This window comes from Equus asinus, chromosome 6 (genome assembly GCF_041296235.1).
Source record: "Equus asinus isolate D_3611 breed Donkey chromosome 6, EquAss-T2T_v2, whole genome shotgun sequence".
NCBI classification, from domain to species: Eukaryota; Metazoa; Chordata; class Mammalia; order Perissodactyla; family Equidae; genus Equus; species Equus asinus.
The window spans coordinates 62,029,499-62,051,903 of record NC_091795.1 but is presented as its reverse complement, the minus strand read 5'-3'; the positions used below and the strand labels follow the sequence as shown (position 1 = coordinate 62,051,903).

The window sequence follows — 22,405 nt, the reverse complement described above, 5'->3', positions numbered from 1 at the left end:
ATCACATGGTGGGAGAGGGGTCAGATTATACCTTATATTTAATTTTCAACATTTGCAGAGAAAAAAATCGTTAAAAATATTTATTAAAATTTAATGCCAATAATTAGTAGAATAGAAACAAAAACAAATTTGCATGCTATTAGGCTGGAGGAGATGAGAACCCTTTTTAAAACTGCAAATAAAATGAACATAAAACATATCAATAGTAGCAGTAGCCAACGTTATTGAGTGCTTATGTGTCTGGCAATGTTCTGAGCAGTAATTCTTGAAGTAGGTGCTATTTTATATATAGATATATTTTGGGCATGCTAATACACAAAGAACATAGATGTTTTTCTGGAAGTTACACAGCTGTTAAGTCACAGGTCCGGGATTCTAGAGTAGGCAGTCTGGCGCCAAGGCTTGGACTCTTAAACACTGTACAAGTAGTGTCTAGCTCTGGGGAAGTGGGATGAGATTGCAGGTGGACGTCCTTCTTGCATGACTGTTGAGTTCTGTGTGTAGGCTCTGTGTGAATGTGGTACATTTATAGGGATATGCTTGTAGGCGGACTTCTGTTCAGGATACGCAGGTAGGGATGTTCAGCTAAGGAAGCAGGAAAGATTTATCTTGAAGGAAGAGTTAGGAGGTGATATCACAGCTCCTGAAGTCCTGCAGTTATTTTGTTTGACTAGCTCAACTAGTGTGTGTACCATATTGATGGTTTTTTAGAACACTCTCTTGAATTGATCGCTTCCATTCTTTCCTTAATTTTTAGTTTACCAATTGTATTTTTATATAATTTTATATAATATTTTCTATTGTATAATATTATATAATTCTTTTTCCTTTTGTCCCCCTAGACGTGATAAAAGCTTATTTCAATCTTTGTTTAAGAGTGAAAGTGTTCAAGGATATAAATTTGCCTTTAAATAGAGCTTTGGCTACATCACTTAGTTTTGATATTACTGTGTTTCTTATACCCTTTACTTACTAGACAATCTGTAATTGTAGTTTGGATATCTTTTTAATCCAGGCGTGTTTATAAATTTTCAAGGTGCAGAGAATTTTATTGTTGAGATAGTTAAATTTTGTTTCTTTTTCTACTGGAGTCTAAAATTGTGATCTTTAAAAGGGAATTTGTTTTTCTTCATGGCCTAATCAATGGTTGTAGTTTGTTCCATTAATATGTATTTGTTTTTGTTTTTTTTTTTCTCCAAAGATTGGCACCTAAGCTAACAACTGTTGTTGCCTATCTTCTTCTTCTTTTTTTTTTTTTTTTTTGCTTTTTCTCCCCAAATCCCCCCAGTACATAGTTGTATATTTTAGTTGTGGGTCCTTCTAGTTGTTAATATGTATTTGAAAACTATATTCTACAAGAATTTATTAATTATGTCAATCTTTCTCATAAGCGTTCCACAGAACACTAGCTTCCTGGATGTTACCTGGGAGGAGGAGGTTCTGTGTCAGATAACTTTGGAAAACCACCTAAAACAGGTTTCATTATAGCAGGCCTATTTAGATCCCTTAATCTGCTAAAGTGTAGTGTGGCCTTCTTAAAAGGTGGGAGGTAAAATAATATAGCATTTTTTTTTCCTTTTTTTTGTGAGCAAGATTGGCCCTGAGGTAACATCTGTTGCCAGTCTTCCTCTTTTTGCTTGAGGAAGATTGTGGTGGAGCTAATGTCTATACCAGTCTTCTCTATTGTTCTGTGGGATGCCGCCACAGTGTGGCTTGATGAGCTGTGCTAAGTCCATACCTGAGATCTGAACCTGCGAACCCCAGGCTGCCAAAGTGTAGCGGGCGAACTTAACCACTATGCCACTGGGCTGGCACCTCCCAAAATTATTTTTTGATGCATCACTTAATGTCATATTGCTTATCACTTCTGGGGAAATGATGCTGCATAGAAAGTTTGTTTAATTTTTGCTTTTTTCTATAACAATAATAATAATAGCTAACATTTGTTGACATCTTAGCATGTGGAGGGCAACCTTGGACAGCCCTCCATGCTGTTCACTCTACAGCTTTGGCTTGTACCATTCTCACAGACTCTGATGTGGATGGCATGTCCTGGGGTTGTGCAGTCTTGTGGCCCTATATGCCAGGCACTATGCAGAGTATTTTATGCATAATTTAATCCACATAGCAACCCTATGAGGTAGGTACTGTTATTATCCCTACTTTACAAATGAGGGAATGATGTCCCAGAGAGAGAGAGGTTAATTAATGTTGCTAAGGTTGCACAGCAGGTAAATGGCAGAGCTGGAGATGGGAACCCACACAGTCTGCCTCCAGGGCTTTTAATCACACAATACATTCATAGCAAGCTTACTTCAACCTTTGCTTTGTACTCAAAAGGTACTATAGGGTTTTCTTTTTTCCCTTCACGCATTTATTAAAAATGTTCAGACACTGATTGTGTATGTCTTAAATTTCCAGGTTATTAATTTGTGTGTTTTATTCTAGGTTAATGGAAAAGGTTCCTTATGGTGTGTTGATCCAGAATATAAACCCAACCTTATGCAGGCACTGAAGAAGCAACCTTTTGCTTCTCCTGCATCTCCACAAAGGTACAGGATCTTCCATATAAGTATCAGTGGTAATTTATAAGATTTCATTGTATGAGATGGAGAAATTTAACAAAGTTGTAGGGTTTTTTGGGGTTTTTTATTGTATAGAGAGTTATTTATAGATAAGATATTCACCTAAGGCATTTTTTACTTATAGTCTAACTTGTGTCATTCATTCAGAAACAAGATACTGGATAGGGGAGAACTTAAATTCCGGAGAATGTAATCAATACTGAATATGTTATAACTAAATTCTAAAGAAAGTTATAATATGATTTTAGGTACAAAAAGGTTAAATCATTTTAATTGTCTGCAGTACTAATGCTGATCTAAAGATGCGGGAAATTTAAAATTTTTTAAATAAGATGATTAACAGTTTGTCGTTGAAACATTTTTATGTACATATTTATATTTATCTCTTTTAAGTTTTTTTCTCTTAGCACATTTAATATTTGAAAATTATGTTCAAGTCTCACATTTTAAAATGTTTGACAAGTAAAATAATGTTTTGGGTTTTTTTGTATTTGAATTGTAGTATATTTCCTTGGCTTTTGTTTTCAAACTCAGTGACTCCTATTGACCTTATAACTTTCCCATTTTAAGTCAAATCTGAATGTGATAGAACCTCCTTAAATCTGATTTTGTTTCCCTTTCCTAAATAAGCCTTCAGAATCTTTCTTTGAATTCTATAATGTGCATTCGAGTTGAAAATGCCAGATTTTGTCAAGATACTTTTAATTGTAGTCTATAATGATTAATTTGTTCTCTGAAAAATTTTAAAAGCTTTTTAATGAAATAATAGAAAATTTCAGACATAAACGAAAGTAGAGAGAGTGTTGTAATAAACTCCCAGCTGTGACAATAATCAGCATTTTATATGGTATTTAATTTCTTAAAGTAGTATTGGAAATTTTTAGGGGAGTGGCTGTAGCTGAAATACAGTAAAAATTAGTAAGGTTAAAGTTGAAATGTCAGTAATATATATATACTTATTGAGATTTTAATCTTATTTATTACCATGTTAGTAGATTAGAAGGATCATGGTAATAAGAACTACTCAGTGGTTTACCCTTAGGAAATGAAACCAAGAAAAGAAGTTATCAGAGTTTATATCCTAATTGTTTGGGAGTTGATATCTTTTTTATTAGTTAATGTTGGTGCATCTGAGGTGTCCTAGTTAAGAAAAATAATGATTTAGAAACTAGTGGTAAATTCTACTGATGATCGCTTATGTGTTTCATTTAGGTATGCTATTTTATTTATTTATTTATTTTGTCTGGAAATTTTTATAGGGAATTTTAAATGAAAGGTTTTTTGTTTTTTTGAGGAAGATTATCCCTGAGCTAAACTCCATTCCCATCTTCCTCTGCTTTATACGTGGGACGCCTGCCACAGCATGGCTTGATAAGCAGTGCATGGACTGGCACCAGGGATCCGAACCAGCGAACCCCAGGCCTCCGATGTGGAGAGCACGAACTTAACCACTAGGCCACTGAGCCAGCCCCCTTTTTTTTATTAAAGATTAAATGGGAGAATTGGCACTCTTTTGTATACCATCAGAAATATGCTTTACTGTGCATTTGATGTGTTGCATTCTCATGTTTATATTTTGTAGCTTTATCGTATGTTTAGATGTTAAATAAAAAGATGATTTTGTGGTTTAAAAACAAGTAGATAAAACGACAACAGCATACGGGGCCACCCCTGTGGCACAGTGGTTAAGTTGAGTGTGCTCCACTTTGGTGGCCCAGGTTTGCGAGTTCAGATCCTGGGCATGAACCTACACCACTCATCAGCCATGCTGTGGTGGTGTCCCACATAAAAAGTCGAGGAAGTCTGGCACAGATGTTCGCTCAGGACTAATCTTCCTCAAGCCAAAAAAAGAAAAAAAAACGAGGAAGATTGGCAGCAAATATTAGCTCAGGGCTAATATTGCTCAAGAAAAAGAACAACAGCATAAAGGTTATAATCTTTGACTTTAAAACATTACCTTAATATTTTTAGAAACATTTTCTCTTTTTCATTGTTTGGCAAAATGGCAGTTCCATCTGACATGCCTTTGTGTAGCCCTTTCATGTCGTAGTTGGTAAGTCTGAGGAAGAGAATGAGATATAGGGTGTGTCAAGCTGTGACTACGAAATAAACTTTTAATTTAGTTAGCAAAACGGATTCTTTTATACTATCACAAATTCCATAGAACAGAAGAAATTCATTCCAAAAATGTTTTAATTTTTGAAATTTAAAAACAACCGAACTGCTGGTCTTTTTCATGAATATAAAAAATTTAATTTGATTTTGATATTTATTGATAAAATCAAGAACTTACCTGTTTTGCATCATTACCCTGCAGTCCTTCTTAAACGTTTGTTTTGATAAAGCCTTTCGTTTATGTGGTAACACCTGTATTAATATCATATCAAACTTAAGCATCCACTAAAAAACCAAATAATTAACTATTATGTATTGTCTATTGTTCCAGGCATTTTAAATGCATTATTCTTATTTAATTATCACAGCAACCCTATGTGGGAGGTTTAATTATTCCTATTTTACAGATGAAGAAACTAAGAGATTAATTATTTTGCCTGAGAACATCCAAATAGTTGTGATTTAATCTTGGATCTTATGCTCTTTCTGCTTTGGCAGTCTCTTCCTAAACTGAATAGTATTAGCAAAGAAAACAAGGTAAAAATAGTTTGTGTTTTTTATTGTACAAATTAGTTGTATTTGTGACTAAGTTCTGTAAAAAGTGAAATAAAGATTTTTGTAACCACATTTGTCTTATCTCTTTATTTTTCAGTGGCTCTTTATCACCTCATTACTTAAGCTCTGTACTCAAGCAGGACCAGGTGCGAACCCTCAAAGGTAAGTGTAAGATCAGTATTTTAAATCATAAAATCTCAGGTCAAATATCAGGAATTTTTATGCTTTTTTTAATTATAAAAGTGTTATATGTTCATTGTAGAAGACTTGGAAAATAAAAACATTTATAAAAGAGAAACGAAAACTTACCCTTTATTCTACTGTTAACATTTTGATGTAATTGCTTTGGTCCTTTTTAAGCCTTATACATGAATAGATATGTTTGCATGCATGCACACATACACACACACACACACTTTCTCTCCACATACTGGACTCATACTGTGTATACTGCTGTATATCCCTTGTTTTGTTTCCCTTTTTGTATAGTTTTCCTTGAAAATAGGAAAATATTTCTTATTAATGCCATCAGTAGAGAGTTATCTTTTGTGTCTTGGACTAGAATAGAGGTTGGCAAACTATGGCCCATGGGCTATACTGGCCTGCCACCTGTTTTTGTATGCCTGTAATTTAGAGATGGTTTTACATTTGTAAGTGGTTGAAAAAAATTAAAAAAAATATTTCAAGATACGTGAAAATTTGCTACAACAGCAGAGTATAAGTAGTTGAAACAGAGACCTCTGTATTGTGTCCTTGGTTTTTGCCTCTTGGCCCGCAAAGCCAAAAATATTTACTTACTGACTCTTTACAGAAGTTTGCTGACCCCTGGGTTGGAATATAGTTCAGAATATTTTTTTTTAATAGGTTAAATGTAAAGAGCTTTAAGAAGGCAATAAGTTAACTTTTAGAATTTTGTAGACTTCTTTTTTAAAGTATATTAAAATTCTGAATTAGTGGTTTTTTCCCTACTCATAGTTAATATTATAGATTAGTGATGGATTGACATAAGATTGTATAGCATTGTTGCTTTGGAGCCTAGAGGCATTGTTATAACCTTTAAAAATAGAAATTCTCAGACTAAAAGCCTTTCTGTATATCAGAATTATTTTGGCTGTAACTACACCATCCCGAGCCTAGGAAGCAGTGTGATGGTGTCTGTAAAAATAAGGGAGGGAAAGAGTGTGAAAAAGCTTAGGAGAACTCTGCAAAGAAGTTAAGTGGATTAGGAGTCTGCTTCATATAATGTTCTGGCTTAACGCAAGGCCAGTATCCATTTTCCTGTTACCTGCATGGGTGAATGTGGTTTCTCTTTACATTTAGGTATTGCTGAAACTTCCTTTATGGTTTTATTACCTCAGTAAGTTCTAACCTTTAATCTTTCAAGCTCAGTTCATATACACATTTTGAGAACATTTTCTTTGTGAATTCTGGGGTTTATGTAGAATCTCTTCTTGCTCTCATTCCATTCCATCCAAATTCTGCTTCTTCCTTTGGGGAACAGACACTTTTCACAATTTTCTCCTGCTAGTTTCAACCACAGTTTTTCATAACTAGAGCATAGGTACTGCTCCTTCCTCTGATGACTTATACATACGATGTGTCATCTCTCCAGTGCTGCTAATACCTTACTTCCTTCCATCTCTATATTTGTGAGTCTTAGGCCTATTCCCCTAGTAATAATTAACTTGGTGAGGAGGGTGTTTGGTATTCTAAGTTAAAGCAAATGCAGGTCTTTCCTGGAATAGAATACAAAATTCTCATGAGTTTTAAGAGAAAAACATAAGACTGCACAAAAACTTAAGAAAATTTATATTTAGATCAGGTATAGGGTATATTCATAGACTGCTGAGGAGATTTGCTTTTCTTCTCTCTTGATATTATTTCTAGGGAAAAGTTTGAAAAACACAACACTAAGTGGATTAAAAATCCAGCTATTTATTCTACAAGTGATTGTTGAGTTCCTATGTAGTGCCAGGCACTGTAGCGGGTGCTTTGGGATATTCAGAGATGAAAGAGACCCAGTTCCTGCTCTCAGAAAATGTACAGTTAATTGAAGATGGTTGAGTAGAATTATGCCGAGTACACTGGGGGGAAAAAGAAGTGAGTAGCAAATTAAGCTTAGAGGTAGGTCAGGAAGGCATCTTAGAGAAGAAAGTGTGATGCTTGAACTGGGCCTCAGAATTGGGAGGATGCTTACCTTGGGTAGAGGTTTGTTGGAGGGCGCTTTCTGGGAACTGCAGGTCGATGAGTATGGCTGAAGCCTAGGAGTATAGAAGAGGACCAGGTAGCCTTGGTCCAGTAGTTATAGATGTGATCATTTAGCATGAACAAAGGAAATGAAGAAGTTGTTTAAACAGGCATTAACCAAATCAAGGAGAGCTTATCTAGCATGACTAGTTTGAACTTCTTCCTAATAGCTATAGCATTGAGTTTAGCATTGAGTTCCTTAGTATGGTGCTTTGCATGCATTATCTCATTTAATCCTTACAGCAACGCTTTGAGGTATTGTTACCCTCTTTTACAAATTAGGAAACTAAAGTTTGGAAGGATTAAGTAACTTTCTCAAGGTCACACGACTAGTAAATGGTGTGCAAAAACCCAGGAACTCTAATTTCACAGCCTGTGCTCCTACCAGCTATGAAGCATTGGGGGAGCTGCTGAAGGGCTTTAAAGACTGAGGCAACATTGTCAACTTTGTGTTTTGCAAAGATCACTTAGGTGTCATTGTTGGGCTCCAGTATTAGAATCCAATATTAGATTCATGTTTCCTAATCAATATATCAGAGCTACCTCTAGACATGTAAGAGTAACAAGAGAAGTTAGGCTTAGGAACTCCAGAACCACTATCAGCCAGAACAGGTGCAGCAGTTTGTTTAAAGTATAGGTGTCTCTCTTGCTTATCTTACAGTGACTAATTTTATGTGCCAATGTCTGTGTTACAGTATTGTATAACAAAGTGCAGGAGACACAGGAATCTCATACTGGGATAGCAAAACAGAACCTGTTTTTGGTCAGTATTTTGATTTGGTGTGGATTTGGGATAAATTCATCTATTTAAAAATACTTATTGAGGGGCCAGTCCTGTGGCCTAGTGATTAAGTTCAACACGCTCTGCTTTGGTAGCTATGCTGTGGTGGTGACCCACATACAAAATAGAGGAAGATTGGCACAGATGTTAGCTCAGGGAGAATCTTCCTCAGGCAAAATAAAAGAGGAAGATTGGCAACAGATGTTAGCTCAGGGCCAGTCTTCCTCAGCAAAAAAAAAAAAAAAAAAAAAAAATATTCAGCACACTTGTATGCTAGGCACTGGTATAAGCACCAAGGATATATCAGTGAACAAAAAAGACAAAAATGGAAGTCACATTCTATTTAGTAAATTGAGTATTTATACTTATATACTATATTAAGTATTTATACTTAAGCACTAGTATACTGCAAGCAAATATAAAATTTAGAGAGTTGATGTTAGGGGCTAAGTGCAAATCTAAGTTCAAATTTACGGTTGCAAATTAGCATAATTTGTATCTTAATTGGAATAAAAGTAAACTGGTGGTCCAGGCACCTTAAAGTATTGGTAATTTATTGAAATTGTTCTCCTGCTGCTTTGAAGAATTGCAAGAGACAGCTTCTCCATTTGGATGCTCTGTGAATGTGTATGTTAGCTTTGATAGAGGCAGTAAATCCTCTTATAGTTATTTCTGAGCTTATAACCGTTTAAGTTCTGCCTCTACAATTCTCATATCATTCCTTAAGCAAATGGACTGAGAATCAGGTAACAAAAACTTGTTGGTTTGTCTTATAACCGTCACTTTCAGAAGACTAAAGCTGGTATCTTTTTTTTCCCTCAGTTAGTGTTGATAATTTCCCAGCATCAGGCTAAAGAAAGATAAACCAGGAGGCACAAATGAACACTTTTGACAGAATTTATTTGAATGAGTTATTAAATCAGCAGCATGTTTTGAACTCCAATCAGGACTATGAAGGATAAAAAGAAAAATAATATGACTTTGAGGGTTTTTTTTTAATTACTATTTGGATGGCTCTCATGGCTTTAATGACAATGCCTTTCAGCTGGAAGTGAATTACTTGCTTAATCTAAATAGTGTCAGAGAAAATATATCCAAAAGACTTTATAAAAAGAGCCAAATTTTCACTCTTTATGAACTAGATATATTAAATAATATAGCTTATAGTACGTTTTTTAAAAACACAGAGCCACCTTTCAAATAGTGTAAACTACTTAGCAATGAAAAAATAACATTATGAAGTGTTTTCAGTTGTGAGAATAAATAAATAAGTCATCAGTTCCATTTTAATACCAAAACAGGTTGGATACTATAAATAAAAATTGTTCGTAAAGTCTACACAGAGAGTTTTTTGTTGTTCTTTTTCCAAGAAGTGCAAGACTGTACCTTTGACAAATCACTGATAATCAGGTGTTCTTGATTACCAGGTGTTTTGGGTCATTTCTCTAATGCATATTTTAATGTTAGGTTAAACTTTTTTTCAGATTTAATTCGCAAGGCATTGTGGGAAGCATACTTAGAAATGTTGTAAACCAAACAAATCAGATGTAGATAAAATCCTTTTGCAAAGAAGTTTTTGGTTTCATAAAGTTAATTTCATATGGGAGAGTTCAAATTAACTTGGCTATAATAAATTCTCTCTAAGAAATAAATGTATTCAAGGAACACTTTTCCTATCATTCTACTGTTAGAGAAACAGTACCTAATTTTGTTATCATTTTAAATATTTGGAAACGAAGAAAAGAAATGGTGTTCATGCAGCTTTCTTATGTTGTCAGGATAAAATATGACTCCTTGAATTTTTTAAGAAGAATGTTTTATAGGTGCTTCGTTTATAAGATTATAAATTTCCTGAAATTGTTTCCTTATTATAATGCATTTCAGTGTTAGATTCTCTCTCTCACCACCACCTCCCTTTTTTAATAAAATTGGAAACAATGTAGACCTTTTTCTATTAAAAGAAAAATTATTTCATGGGGCAGAAATGTCTGTTAGGGCTTTTGCGTGATGCCGTGCACGTTGTGCCCTGCACAAGGACTCCTGGCTGAGGGAGTGAGTGGAGTCTGAAATCCAGCCCACGCCCCACTCTTCAAGCTGTGTGCCTTGATACGAGGAAGCCTTCTCCTGGAGGCAGAGTTGCTTTTTTTCCATTTCACACAGAGATACAATATGGGCTAGAGGCTGCACCTTTTCTTCTTCAAAGACATTTTAGAATACTGAACTCTCTATCAAACTGTAGTCAGGTCTCCTTCTAAAAGACTGAAATTGGAGAGTTCTTTGGTTTGCTAGCCTCTTGGCTGTGACGTGGGAGAATTATTGATTCGAATTCTTTTTACTTGCTATTCCTTCCGCCTGAAATGCTTTTCCTTCAGATATCTGCGTGGTTTCATTCTTTCACCTCCTTGAGGACTTGGCTCAGCTATTACCTCTCCTTGAGGCCTTCTCTAACCTCTGTATTTAAAAGTACAGCCACCTTTCCCAACACTCTCTATCTCTCCTCCCTCTTAATTTTTCTCCCTAGTGTTGATCACTCTGACATACAACTGTGTTTGAATTATTTCTTTGTGTTCTGAGAGGTTAGGGATTTTTCTGTTTTGGTTTCTGCTATATTCCCACAGTGTGGAATGATGTCAGGCTCATAAAAGAAAGCTCAATTTATTGAATGAATAACAGAATAGAGAATTTCCAGTATATTCTGTAATTTTCTGCAAAATTTCCTAGTCTAATGATGCATGCTTAGTAAGTATTAAGGGATGATGATAGAGTACAAATTGAAAGCGTGGGTTCTAGAGGTAGACTACTGAGGTTCAAGTCCCACCTCTAACATTCATAGAGATCCCTTTGTGTCTGTTTTCTCATCTTTAAGATGGAAATACTAATAGTTCCCACATCATAAAGCTGTGAGGATTAGATGCATTAATAATACTTAGAACTTGCCAAACCCATTGAAATTACTCAATGTTAGTAATTTCATGATAATTAGCTTAGCCTAAGGAAAGGAGGACAGAGATGCAATGCACTTATTTGTTACACATTTATCAAGGACCTACTATTGTTCCCGGCAAAATGGAACATAGAAGATATGACCTGGTTCCTACCTTAAAGAAGCTGACAGTCTCATTGAGAAGACATTCATGTAGACTCTGTTTCATGAAGTCACATTTTATTCAAGGGAAAAGAGCTATAATGTTATGTGCTCCTTCATAGCAACCATCTTCTGATTTACTTAAGCCTGTTAAAGTCATAACAGTAAGATTTCCTGCTTTCACAGAGTTTGTGCTCAAATTGGGGAGAAAACGAGTCAATATCTTCATGGCTTTATTATCTGAAGTAACTTTATAATTAGATATTGCAAGTAAAATGGAAAACTTTGAGAGAATAAAAATCTTCCAGCTTTGCGATAGAAATGGGAGGTTTCATATCTGTCTTATTGTAAACTTATCCTTTACAATCTAAAATTTATAAACATTTTGTAACTTTTCCTCCGTGTGTTAAATTATACCATTGAATTTTATTCAGTGCAGTTAATTAAGACTAATGGATCATCAAGATGGATAGGAACTTTCGGTGTACAACTAGATAAGAGAGCATAATGACCTTATCTGGAGTAGAACCTGCTGATTTTACCAGCCTTTTAAAGCCTATTTTTCTTATGGAATATCCATAATTAACGTTTGAACTCCTGAGTTCTGTAGTACTTGTAGGCTCATTTATAATTATGACTAAAGACACATTACTGATATTTTTGTTCCAGCAATAATTATTCATTTAGCATTTACTGTATAGATTCACATGATCTAGACTGACCAATTACATACATTTTTATCACCTATAACTAGCATGTAATTAATGCAGTATTTCATAACTGCAGATATGCATAGGAAAGGATATTTTTAAAATGCTAAAAAGTAATAATGCCTTAGTGTACATTCTTACCTAATTTAGTCTATTTAAGGGCAAACCTTATTGAAATGCAGTTCAGGTTTTTATTTTCATTGTGAATAATTAAGGAAGAAAACTTTTATTATCTCTAGTACCTCTCAATTCTTCTTTATACAAAACTGTTCATAATTTTAAGTGAACAAAAGCAAATTGCAAAATCATATCTCTCATTTTGTTTGATATATTTATATAAATATTTTTTAAATAGAAGAATATATTCCAAAATCTTAATGTTGGTTACCTTTAGGTGCATGCAGATACTTAAAATAGCCTCTCTGTTAATAAAGGATATTAATATTATCACACTTTTCCTTTTTCAGAATCTGATATTGATGCTGCCACTGCGATGATGCTTTTAAATACTTCTATAGAACAAGGAATTTTAGAATGTAAGCAATTGTGCTTTTCTTTTTAAAATAGATTTTTGTGAGCACTTTATCAAATATAATTTAGAATGTAGGATATTTAAATGTTACAGGCAAAGTTACTCCTTTCCAACTAAATTGTGTTTTCATCTGAATTACTTAGTTTTTGTTTTATTATATTTCGATTAGTTTATGTGAGCAATTGAGAGATTGAGGTTAATGCCGTGATAGATCTTTTTACACTGATGAAGAAATGAAGAAATAAATAGCATATTTAGAAATTAAGCTTGAAGATTTAAAAGTAAAAATGAAAGCTATACATCAGAAAATATAGAAAAGTATAACCGTGGAATAGGAAAAAATCCTTCTTTAAGATACAAAGTGTAAAATCTATAAAAGATGGGTAAATTTAATTAAACATCAAAATTTTAGAGTTCTGACAAAATATATCTTTAAGAAAAGTAACGCAACAAAACATTGTGAGAACATACTTTTTTACCATATATAACAAACAAAGGGTTAGGGTTGAGTATATGTATATAAAAGGATCCTACAGATAAGAAATAAGGAAAACAGTTCAACAGAAAAGCCAGAAAAATGTATGAATAGGTGGGTCTCAGGAGGAAATGTGTGTGGACAACACACACTTGAAAAGATAGGCAGCTTCTCTAGAAATCAGGGAAATGCAAAATGAAACAGTATTGAGATAGTGTTTTTTTGTCCATGAGATTATCCGTTATTAAAATAATTGATATGAGGTGTTGAGTATGGGAACTGGATATTGTCATATACTGTAGGATATAAATTGGTGCAACCATTTTGGAGGGCAATTCGAAAATACCAATTACAATTTAACTTAGTAATTCTGTTTCTTGGTATCATAGAAAAATATTTGCGTATGTGTGAGAAAAGGCTCCTAGAATGCTTTTCATTGCAGTATTATTTGTAGTAGTGAAAAATTGAGAACAACCTAAATATCAACAAGGAGTTGAGTAGCTAAACAGTGGTACATTCATATCGAGGCATTCTGTGCAAGCAGCTCCAAGTAATTATGTTTTCCATGAAAAGGTCAAGACATAGTGTTAAGCTTTAAAATGTGTTAAAATGTTTCAGATTAATACCTACAGGGTGATATGGTCTGCATAGAAAAAAACCCCTACAAAACATTACTTATCTAAGCTTAATAGTCGGAAGTGATATAGTAGTTTTAAATGGCCTGTTTCTGCAATCATGCATTTGGCCTATTGATGGAAGTTTTATTTTCCACAGGTGAGAAGCCTCTTCCTCTTAAAACAGCAATGCAAAAAAAGAGGAGTTATGGCAATGCATTTAATCATCCCAGTGCTGTGCAATTACAAGAGAGTGATTCTTTAGCCACCAGCATTGATCCAAAAGAAGACCACAATTACAGTGCAAGTAGCATGGTAGCACAGCGGTGTGCATCCAGGTCTAGTGTGTCTTCCCTTTCTTCTGTGGATGAGGTGTACGAATTTATCCCAAAGAGTAGCCATGTGGGAAGTGATGGCAGTGAAGGATTTCACAGTGAAGAAGATACAGACGTTGATTATGAAGATGATCCTCTTGGAGACAGTGGCTATGCGTCACAGGCTTGTGCAGATACCTCTGACAAAAGGCAGCCAGGCAAAAAGATGCGAAAACAGTCATGTCCCGAAATTGATGAGGAGCTCAAAGAGGCAGCTGGATCTCTGCTCCACCTGGCTGGAATTCGTACATGTCTCGGTTCCCTAATAAGTACTGCAAAGACACAAAATCAAAAGCAGCGGAAAAAATAGAAATACTTCTTAGTGTGATTTTTTTAAAGTGTGGCAATACTCTTCTACTTAATTCTCTACAAGGGATATCAAAGCCATAATGGACTTCTTTTGTTTTAGGGTGGGGGAGGGATGCTAATTACTTGTTTATTTCAAAACATTTGTTTAGTTTTTATTAAATAGTTGCTGTTAGGATCATGCCCAACTATAAATGTGTGAAGTCCTAAAGGCATAATTTTTGTGATAAGTGTCTCCAAGATTTGAAAATTTTTATAAAAGAAAAGTCCCCAGCCTCTGTCTTAAACTTATAGAAGTCTTTACATTAAAAAAATGTAAGAATTTACAACTCTATAACTTTTTTCATTTTCTTTTGCAATCTGTAATTAACCATAGTTGCTGATCCAGCTAAAGATTCTGCTGATGTGTTTCCCATGTACTTCTCTCCTGACACATGCAATCCAGTAGGAAGAGATTTGGATTTTTTTATCGTGTCTTAATTTTTGGTTTTAATTATTTTTTGTTGAAGTGTGACCAAAGTTGAATATAAATTGGAAAAGATGCTAGATGTCCAGAAAGTTCCTTTTGGTGACATAGGCAAAGAGTACAGTCATGTGTTGCTTAATGACAAGGATATATTCTGAAAAATGCATCTTTAGGCGATTTCATCATTGTGTGAACATCATAGAGTGCACTTACACAAACCTAGGTGGTACAGCCTACTACTCACTAGGCAATATGGTACTAATCTTATGGGACCACCATGGTATACGTATGTGATCCATTGTTGACTGAAATGTCACTATATGGCACCTGACTGTGCAGCAAAGAATTCTAAGATTTAGAAAAGGCAGTTTTGTGGTATAATTTCATCTAAGAACACTCCAATTCCTATTGCAATATTATCTTTGAATTTTTTACTTCCCAGATGTTGCATAGAATTTATTGGGGCCTTTTGTTCTTTCCCGTAGCGCTTTGCAACTATGTTTAAATTTTAGCCACTAGCTGTCTTTGTTGATTAGAAACTATCCAATGAGAGGATATAGCCATAGAATGTGTTAAGGAGTTAACACCCATTTTGACACACTGTTGCAATAAGAGAATCTTTCATTTGTTTGTTAAATGTACTGCATTCTGAGAATCTTGTAGTAGGAATGGAGTGTAATCTAGTGTAAACATTTTGAGTACTTATTATGTTATCAAAAATAAAGGTAGATCATTTAGGGAAAGGGAAAAACTTCTGTCTAAGCTTTGTATGAATTAAGTTTGTGTGTATACCTAATTAAATTTAAAAAATTTAACAAAACTATAGAGACAAAATACCTTTATGGATTTAAAAATTTGTATAAAATTAAATCTTTATGGATTTCAAAATTTGTATAAAATTAAATCTTATACAATACACCCTTTTGAGGAGGCAGTGTGTTACATGCTATGTGCCATTAATCCATGCTAAAAGGTTTATATTACTGTTCCAAACATGCGTTGAGTGAGGCATTTTAAGTATTTGAACAAATCTGCTTGTATGAGACATTTTTTCATATCATTTGTATAGTTTGACTATGTTATTCAGAAAGAACTAGGGATACTAAGAAAACTAAGGTTGTTCATTATGTATATTTTTTTTACAATGGTGGAAGCAACTTTCAAAAAGTTCAGTCTCTGGTCATGCTACATCCTGTTTCATGGACAATGACCTTATTCTCATTTTTCTGATAATTTCCTATATACATGCATAGACCCATAGGCTCATGATTTGGGTTTGTTACTTTCAGCTGTTTCTATAACCATAAAGCATTTTCTTGGATTTTTTTTTAAGAGAAAATATTTTAATTTTAACTTCTAAATTTTATTTTGGCAAAGTTGTCGAATTAAAAGCGTAATGGAAATGTCTTTTTCAATTGGCAAAATGTTAAGCCAGGGATAGCAACATTAATATTATCTGTCCTGTTTCCATGTTAATTGTAATTGAACCTGGATAGCCACGTTAATGGAATCGGTGCTGTTGAAATATAGTAATTTTTAAATTTGTTGATAATGAAAAATAGTCCGTAAGTATGCAGGATGAGATATTTGGATTTTTTTGTTCTTCATATATGTCACATGTGCTAAAGAAAATGGCTAACCCAAGTTAACACTTTTTACTATAGACAGTGAATATAACACAAAAAATTGCTTTTACCACAGTATAAATAGTACACAGATTATAAAAATAATTTTAATAACAATATTTTTAAGCTATTTACCATGGCCCTGTAGGTAGACCTTAGTAACGTTGTTTCAGTGATCTGGTTCTAGTTTATTTTGTTCGACTGAAATTCTGTACCACAAATGTTCTCTCTGGTTCCTGTCCATTAGATAATTACTCTTTGTAAGTAAAGGAAAATGATCTAGGATAAGGAGGGGGAGAGTTGTTCCTAGTTCAATAGGGATCTTCAAAATTATTTTGTCTTGATATAAAGAATAACTCTTTAAACCTGATTTTCCCTCACTCTTCATGTACTCTTCCCACAAATTTAAAAGTTTACTTTATATTCATCACTAGCAAGAACAATAAACACTTTTGCACTAAAAGCTAACAGGAAGACGTTACCTGATATTTTACACTTAATTCTTTTTCAGAATTCAGTGCATCACTTTCCATTTGCTGATTTACCAAGGGAGTTATTTTCAAAGGGAGGAACCTTTTTAATGACGGTCCCCTATTACTTCCATAGACATTATGATCCCATTCCTCAGATGTGTTGAGATGAAAACATGGCTAATAACCACCCATTCAGGAAAGTCATGTCAAGTCCTATGGACTGGAAATTGTATTTCCAATAGTATATTGATAACAAATTTTACTGTAATAAAAACAACTTGGCAATCCTGGAGAGGTTATATATTTTCCAACATACTTTAAAACTGTGATTTAAGCTAATATATAATTTGCCTTATGTCAATATAAATTGTTATGACCAATTCCTGTTTATAATAGATCCCTAGTAAAAGTCTTGACCCAGCACAATTAATCTTTCATCTTTCATATCCCAAATAGAATCAGTGTTTCTTGAATACGTATTTTTGAAATTTATTTGTGCAATATATTACAAAGTTAGTTGATATTTTACTTTTCAAATTCAGAGAAAGAAAACATTACTTGTATTCAAGGAAAAGCTCATTATTGGTGCATCACCTCCTTTTTTTCACCTTTGGGCCTTTCCTGTCCTTATAGCCGGCATGTCTCCTCTTAACTTAGATTTCTTTGTATATAGTGAAGTTTATATATATTTTTTATTTTGCTACTTTCTGAGGCATTATGTAAAGGGTTCATTCTAGATGGTCAGTTAAATATGTTGCCACGAATTCAAAGCTAGAGCAAATGTTAAGAAGGGAATGTGTGTGTCTTGGTAGACCAGGAGGCCTTTCCCAGCAATTTTAGCAACAAATGTGAATACTTCACAAAGCTGTAAAGACTATTGTCTTAAGTACTACAGTAACTTAACAACCTTTTGTGAAGACCATAGCATTTAATTAAACTTGGAGGCTTTCTGGTTTACATATATTTTATAGTTTTTTGTTAGTTTGAAATGTGTAAGCTTTGATTTAAACAAAGTTTACTTCAGTATGTTAATGATGTAGTAAAAATATTTATTGAAAGACAAATTATTTTAATGTTATACCTGCCATTTTTTCTTAAAGCACATTTTTTTGCATCTAACTGCCAGTGCCATTGTCAAAACTTGTTTTTTAAAATTGTTGTATATTTCTTATTAAACTAAGTGCTTAATTTTAAAGTATTATGTTGCCATCATATAGTGTATAAAAATGTATAATTGCCAATTCATTGTAACTATTATTTATTTTTAAATGAAAGTGTAAGAATGCTTTCTGATTCAAGAAATTTGGGTTATTAAACTGTTTCTTTATCCTCTTTTCTAATGTAGCATAAAAATTGCCCTGAGTTTGAGTTAAAACTGCCATTAGATGACCAGTCACAAGTGAACCACTTCTCTGTTGCCAGTCTTTGCTCATATTAAAAACAACTTAACAAATGTTTAGTTTTTGTATCTAATCTCTAATTATTAAAATGTTTATAAAGTTTATTTTTACCAAAGAGATGCAATTCATTATAATAAAGTATTGCAGAATAAACCTTATTTTATACCCTTTTCGTACTTGCTCTCCTCTTTTGGGATGGGTAGTATGGATGTGGTGGCTCATACCACACATACACACACTTTCCATTTTAGTGCTACGAAGTTGAAGTCATAGAGATGAAGTTGTTTCAATTTCAGAATTTTTTAAAGTATTGTTTTTCCTAGTTTTTACATGTCATCTGAATCATTGAAAGCTAAAATAGTTAAATCACTCTCTTCCTAAAGTTGAACTTTTCTTATTCATCTACATATATGTGAGATACTTTGAAATATAACTAAGAAAAATTGAGTAGACTGAAATTATTAAGATTATTTCTCAATACAGTGGAGTTACTTCAAAAATACCAGTAATACCAACTGTTTAAAAATTGGGGCATCCATTGTAAAATGGAATAATTTACAACCAGCATCTTGATTTTAATTCCCCCCGTCACTTCCCTTTAAAGTTCTGTGCTGGTAATTTTAATGGTATTATCTACATAGGGTTGTTTATTTAGAATGAGTCAGATGAGACAGCCATGTTGATTTTATACTACCACCTCCATCTCTAAGCCCTCACTCCTCCAAGGCATTCGTTTGAAATACAAAGTCATTTAAAAAGCATAGCCATTTGGGAGTCGTGTATTTGTTCCTTAAAAGAGAGTTTTATTCTCTATTGCATTCAAGTTTTTCTAACTCATACTAGTTCTGAAGGGGAAAGAAATATACATAATTTTTAGAAAAATAGCATTAAGATATGGGTTAAAAACATTGTCTTTTCCTCAAGAATTTCAGAACATACTAATTTGAAAGGTAAATATTTTTCTTTTTTTTTTTGGCTGAGGAAGATGAGCCCTGAGCCCATATCTGTGCCATTCTTCCTCCACTGTAAATGTGGGTTGTTGTCACAGCATGGCTGATGAGTGGTGTAGGTCCACACCCAGGATCCAAACCCATGAACCTGGGCTGCCAAAGCAGAGCACACCCAACTTAACCACTATGCCACAGGGCCAGCCCTCTGAAAGAATTCTTTTAATTGGAAATAAAGCTAGCAAAAAATGTGCAAAAACTTAGACGTGTAAGTGTTGAAATTTTTAAGAATGACAATTATTAATCTTAAAAATAGTGTTCTTATCTACATGAAATTCTAACGAGATATGTTTAGAGGCTGTCAACTGAAAATTAAAATAGCCATGTGCTACACAGAGAATGTAACTCATTTAAGGATAGTTTGTGTTCCAAAAGTTTGTTTACAAATATGTTGTTGGAAGAGTAGGAGCGTTTTCCAGTGAATTTGAAGGTAAGTTATAAAGCCTTATTTAGTTCATAATGTAGTGGGGAAACAACTCTTCTTAACCGAAAGTGATTCTTACACAAAATTTCTGTATAAGTGGATTTACTTCCGTTATAGATTTTCCTCAACCTTGAGATTTGGGTTCAGGTAAATATAAATTAATCTCGGGAAAAATTAGTAAAGGAGGAAACTAGGAATTATACAGAAAAGAGAGATTGGAGAAAATACTAACTTGGGAGATTTAAGACCCTGAAGCAAGATTGCTGTCTAATGGTGGAGAATTCTAAGAGACTGCAGCCAGCTCAAAGTGCTCTGCAATGTAACTAAATTCATATGATAGTTTTGTATATGGCGAGAGGAACTGAGAAAAGGTTCCACATCCTTGATGAACTGAGCACCTTTTCACTCAAGTACTTCAGTGTCTAATCCCAAGTATTGAGTTTTATGTGTTGGACATAAAATATGCACTAAGGCGGCTGGCCAGGTGGTGTAGTGGTTAAGTTTGTGTGCTCCACCTTGGTGGCCTGGGTTTCGTGGGTTCAAATCCTGGGCATGGACCTACACACAGCTCGTTAAGTCATGCTGTGGTGGCTTCCCACATACAAAATAGAGGAAGCTTGGCATGGATGTTAGGACAGGGACAATCTTCCTCAAGCAAAAAGAGGAAGATTGGCAACAGATGTTAGCTCAGGGCCAAACTTCCTCACCAATAAAAATTAAAAAGTGAATAAAATGTAAAAAAATATATATATATGTACTAAGAAGCAAAAAATAGACAATCTCTCTCTTAAAATTGTAAATTCAATTGTGATGATTGATAGGAAAGAAAAGAATAGGGAGCTATGAAAACATTTAATTTGGGCTTTTAGGGGCTACCCTGAGGAATGTGATTTAAGCTGAGATCTGAAAGAAACATTAACTTGGGAGTGAAAGCTTCGTGAATTGTTCTGGGCAGGAGTAACAGCATTCACTAAGATCCCTGTGATAGGAGAAAACATGAGATTTTCAGTGAACTAAAATGCTAGTGTGGCTACAAAGCAAAAGAGCTAGCACCAGGTCTTTCAAAGCCTTGTGAGACAAAGATTTAGGCTTTTTTTTTTTTTTTTTGAGGAAGATTATCCCTGAGCTAACATCTGCTGCCAATCCTCCTCTTTTTGCTGAGGAAGACTGGCCCTGAGCTAACATCCATGCCCATCTTCCTCTACTTTATATGTGGGATGCCTGCCACAGCATGGCTTGCCAAGCGATGCCATGTCCGCACCTGGGATCCGAACCGGCAAACCCAGGGCCACCAAAGTGGAACGTGCGAACTTAACTGCTGTGCCACTGTGCCAGCCCCAAGATTTAGGCTTTTAAAAACATAGGGAAGCCATTGAAGGTGTATGCAGTCTATGAGATCACCCTGACACTTTGACTTGCAGCTATAATAGAGTGACAGGACCAGACTTATTCTCTGTAAGCAACTAGAAAACTGAACAAAATATATAAAACAACAGTTTTTGACAAGATCAATGAGTGATGTACCTCTTCCAGATTAATTAATGGGAAAAAAAATAGGACACAAATTAGCAAAATCAGAAATGAAATGAGACATAAGGACAGATCCTACAGATATTAAAAAGAAAATAAAAGAATATTATTATGAAATTTATGCCAATAAATTCAACAACTTAGGTGAAACAAATTTCTTAAAAGATGTAAATTACCAAATCTAAATCAAGAAGAAATAGAAATCTGAATAATCTTGTACCTGTTTTTAATTGAATTAATAATCACTAGTAATTAAAAACCTTCCAACAAAATGCAACACCAAAAGCACAACTCATGACAGAAAAAATTGGTAAGTTGGACTGGAATAAAATTAAAAACTTTTGCTCTCAAAGTTACTGTTAAGAAAATGACAAGCCACAGTTTGGGAGAAAATATTTGCAAAACACCTGTCTAATAAAGGACTGGTATCAGAAATATACAAAACTCTTAAAACTCAACAATAAGAAAACTACACAGTATGAAAATGGGCAGAGTATCTTAACAGACACCTGACCAAAGAAGATACAAAAATGGCAAGTAAGCATATGCAAATATCCTCAACATCATGTCATTAGGGAAATACAAATTAAAACAACAGTGAGATACCAATACACACCTGCTAAAATTCAAAACACTGACAACACCAAATGCTGACAAGGATGTGGAGCTCTCATTCATTGCTGGTGGGAATGGAAAATGGTACAGCCACTTTGGAAGACATGTTGGCGGTTTCTTACAAAATTAAACAAACTTTAACTGTATGCTCCAGGAATCATGCTCCTTGGTATTTACCCAAATGACTTGAAAACTTAAGTCCACACAAAGACCTGTGCACAGTTGTTATAGAAGCTTTATTCATAATTGTCAAAACTTGGAAGCAACCAAGATGTCCTTCAATATGTGAATGGATAAACCAACTGTAAGACATCCATACAATGGAAATATTATTCAGCCATAGAAAGAAATGAGCTATTAACATTTCTCCATGGAAGATATACAAATGAACAACAAGTAAGTGAAAAGATGCTAAACATCTCTAATTATTAGGGAAATGCACACCAAAACCACAAGGAGAAGGGCTAGCCTAGTGGTGTAGCAGTT

The 22,405-nt window shown here is 34.2% G+C and overlaps 1 protein-coding gene across 6 annotated transcripts in view; it reads left to right on the top strand.

Annotated features, from left to right (window-relative positions):
* The window catches only part of FOXN2 (forkhead box N2), a 57,139-nt gene extending 38,626 nt beyond the window's left edge, over positions 1-18,513 (top strand). For all 6 annotated transcript variants that reach the window (XM_044772383.2, XM_044772382.2, XM_014847942.3 and 3 more), the window contains exons 3-6: positions 2,449-2,552; positions 5,353-5,417; positions 12,546-12,614; positions 13,860-18,513. In XM_044772383.2, the coding sequence (XP_044628318.1) occupies positions 2,449-2,552; positions 5,353-5,417; positions 12,546-12,614; positions 13,860-14,383 (762 nt within the window). In that variant the 3' untranslated portion in view covers positions 14,384-18,513. The remainder of the gene's footprint in view (positions 1-2,448; positions 2,553-5,352; positions 5,418-12,545; positions 12,615-13,859) is intronic.
* The last annotated feature ends 3,892 nt before the right edge of the window (positions 18,514-22,405 follow it).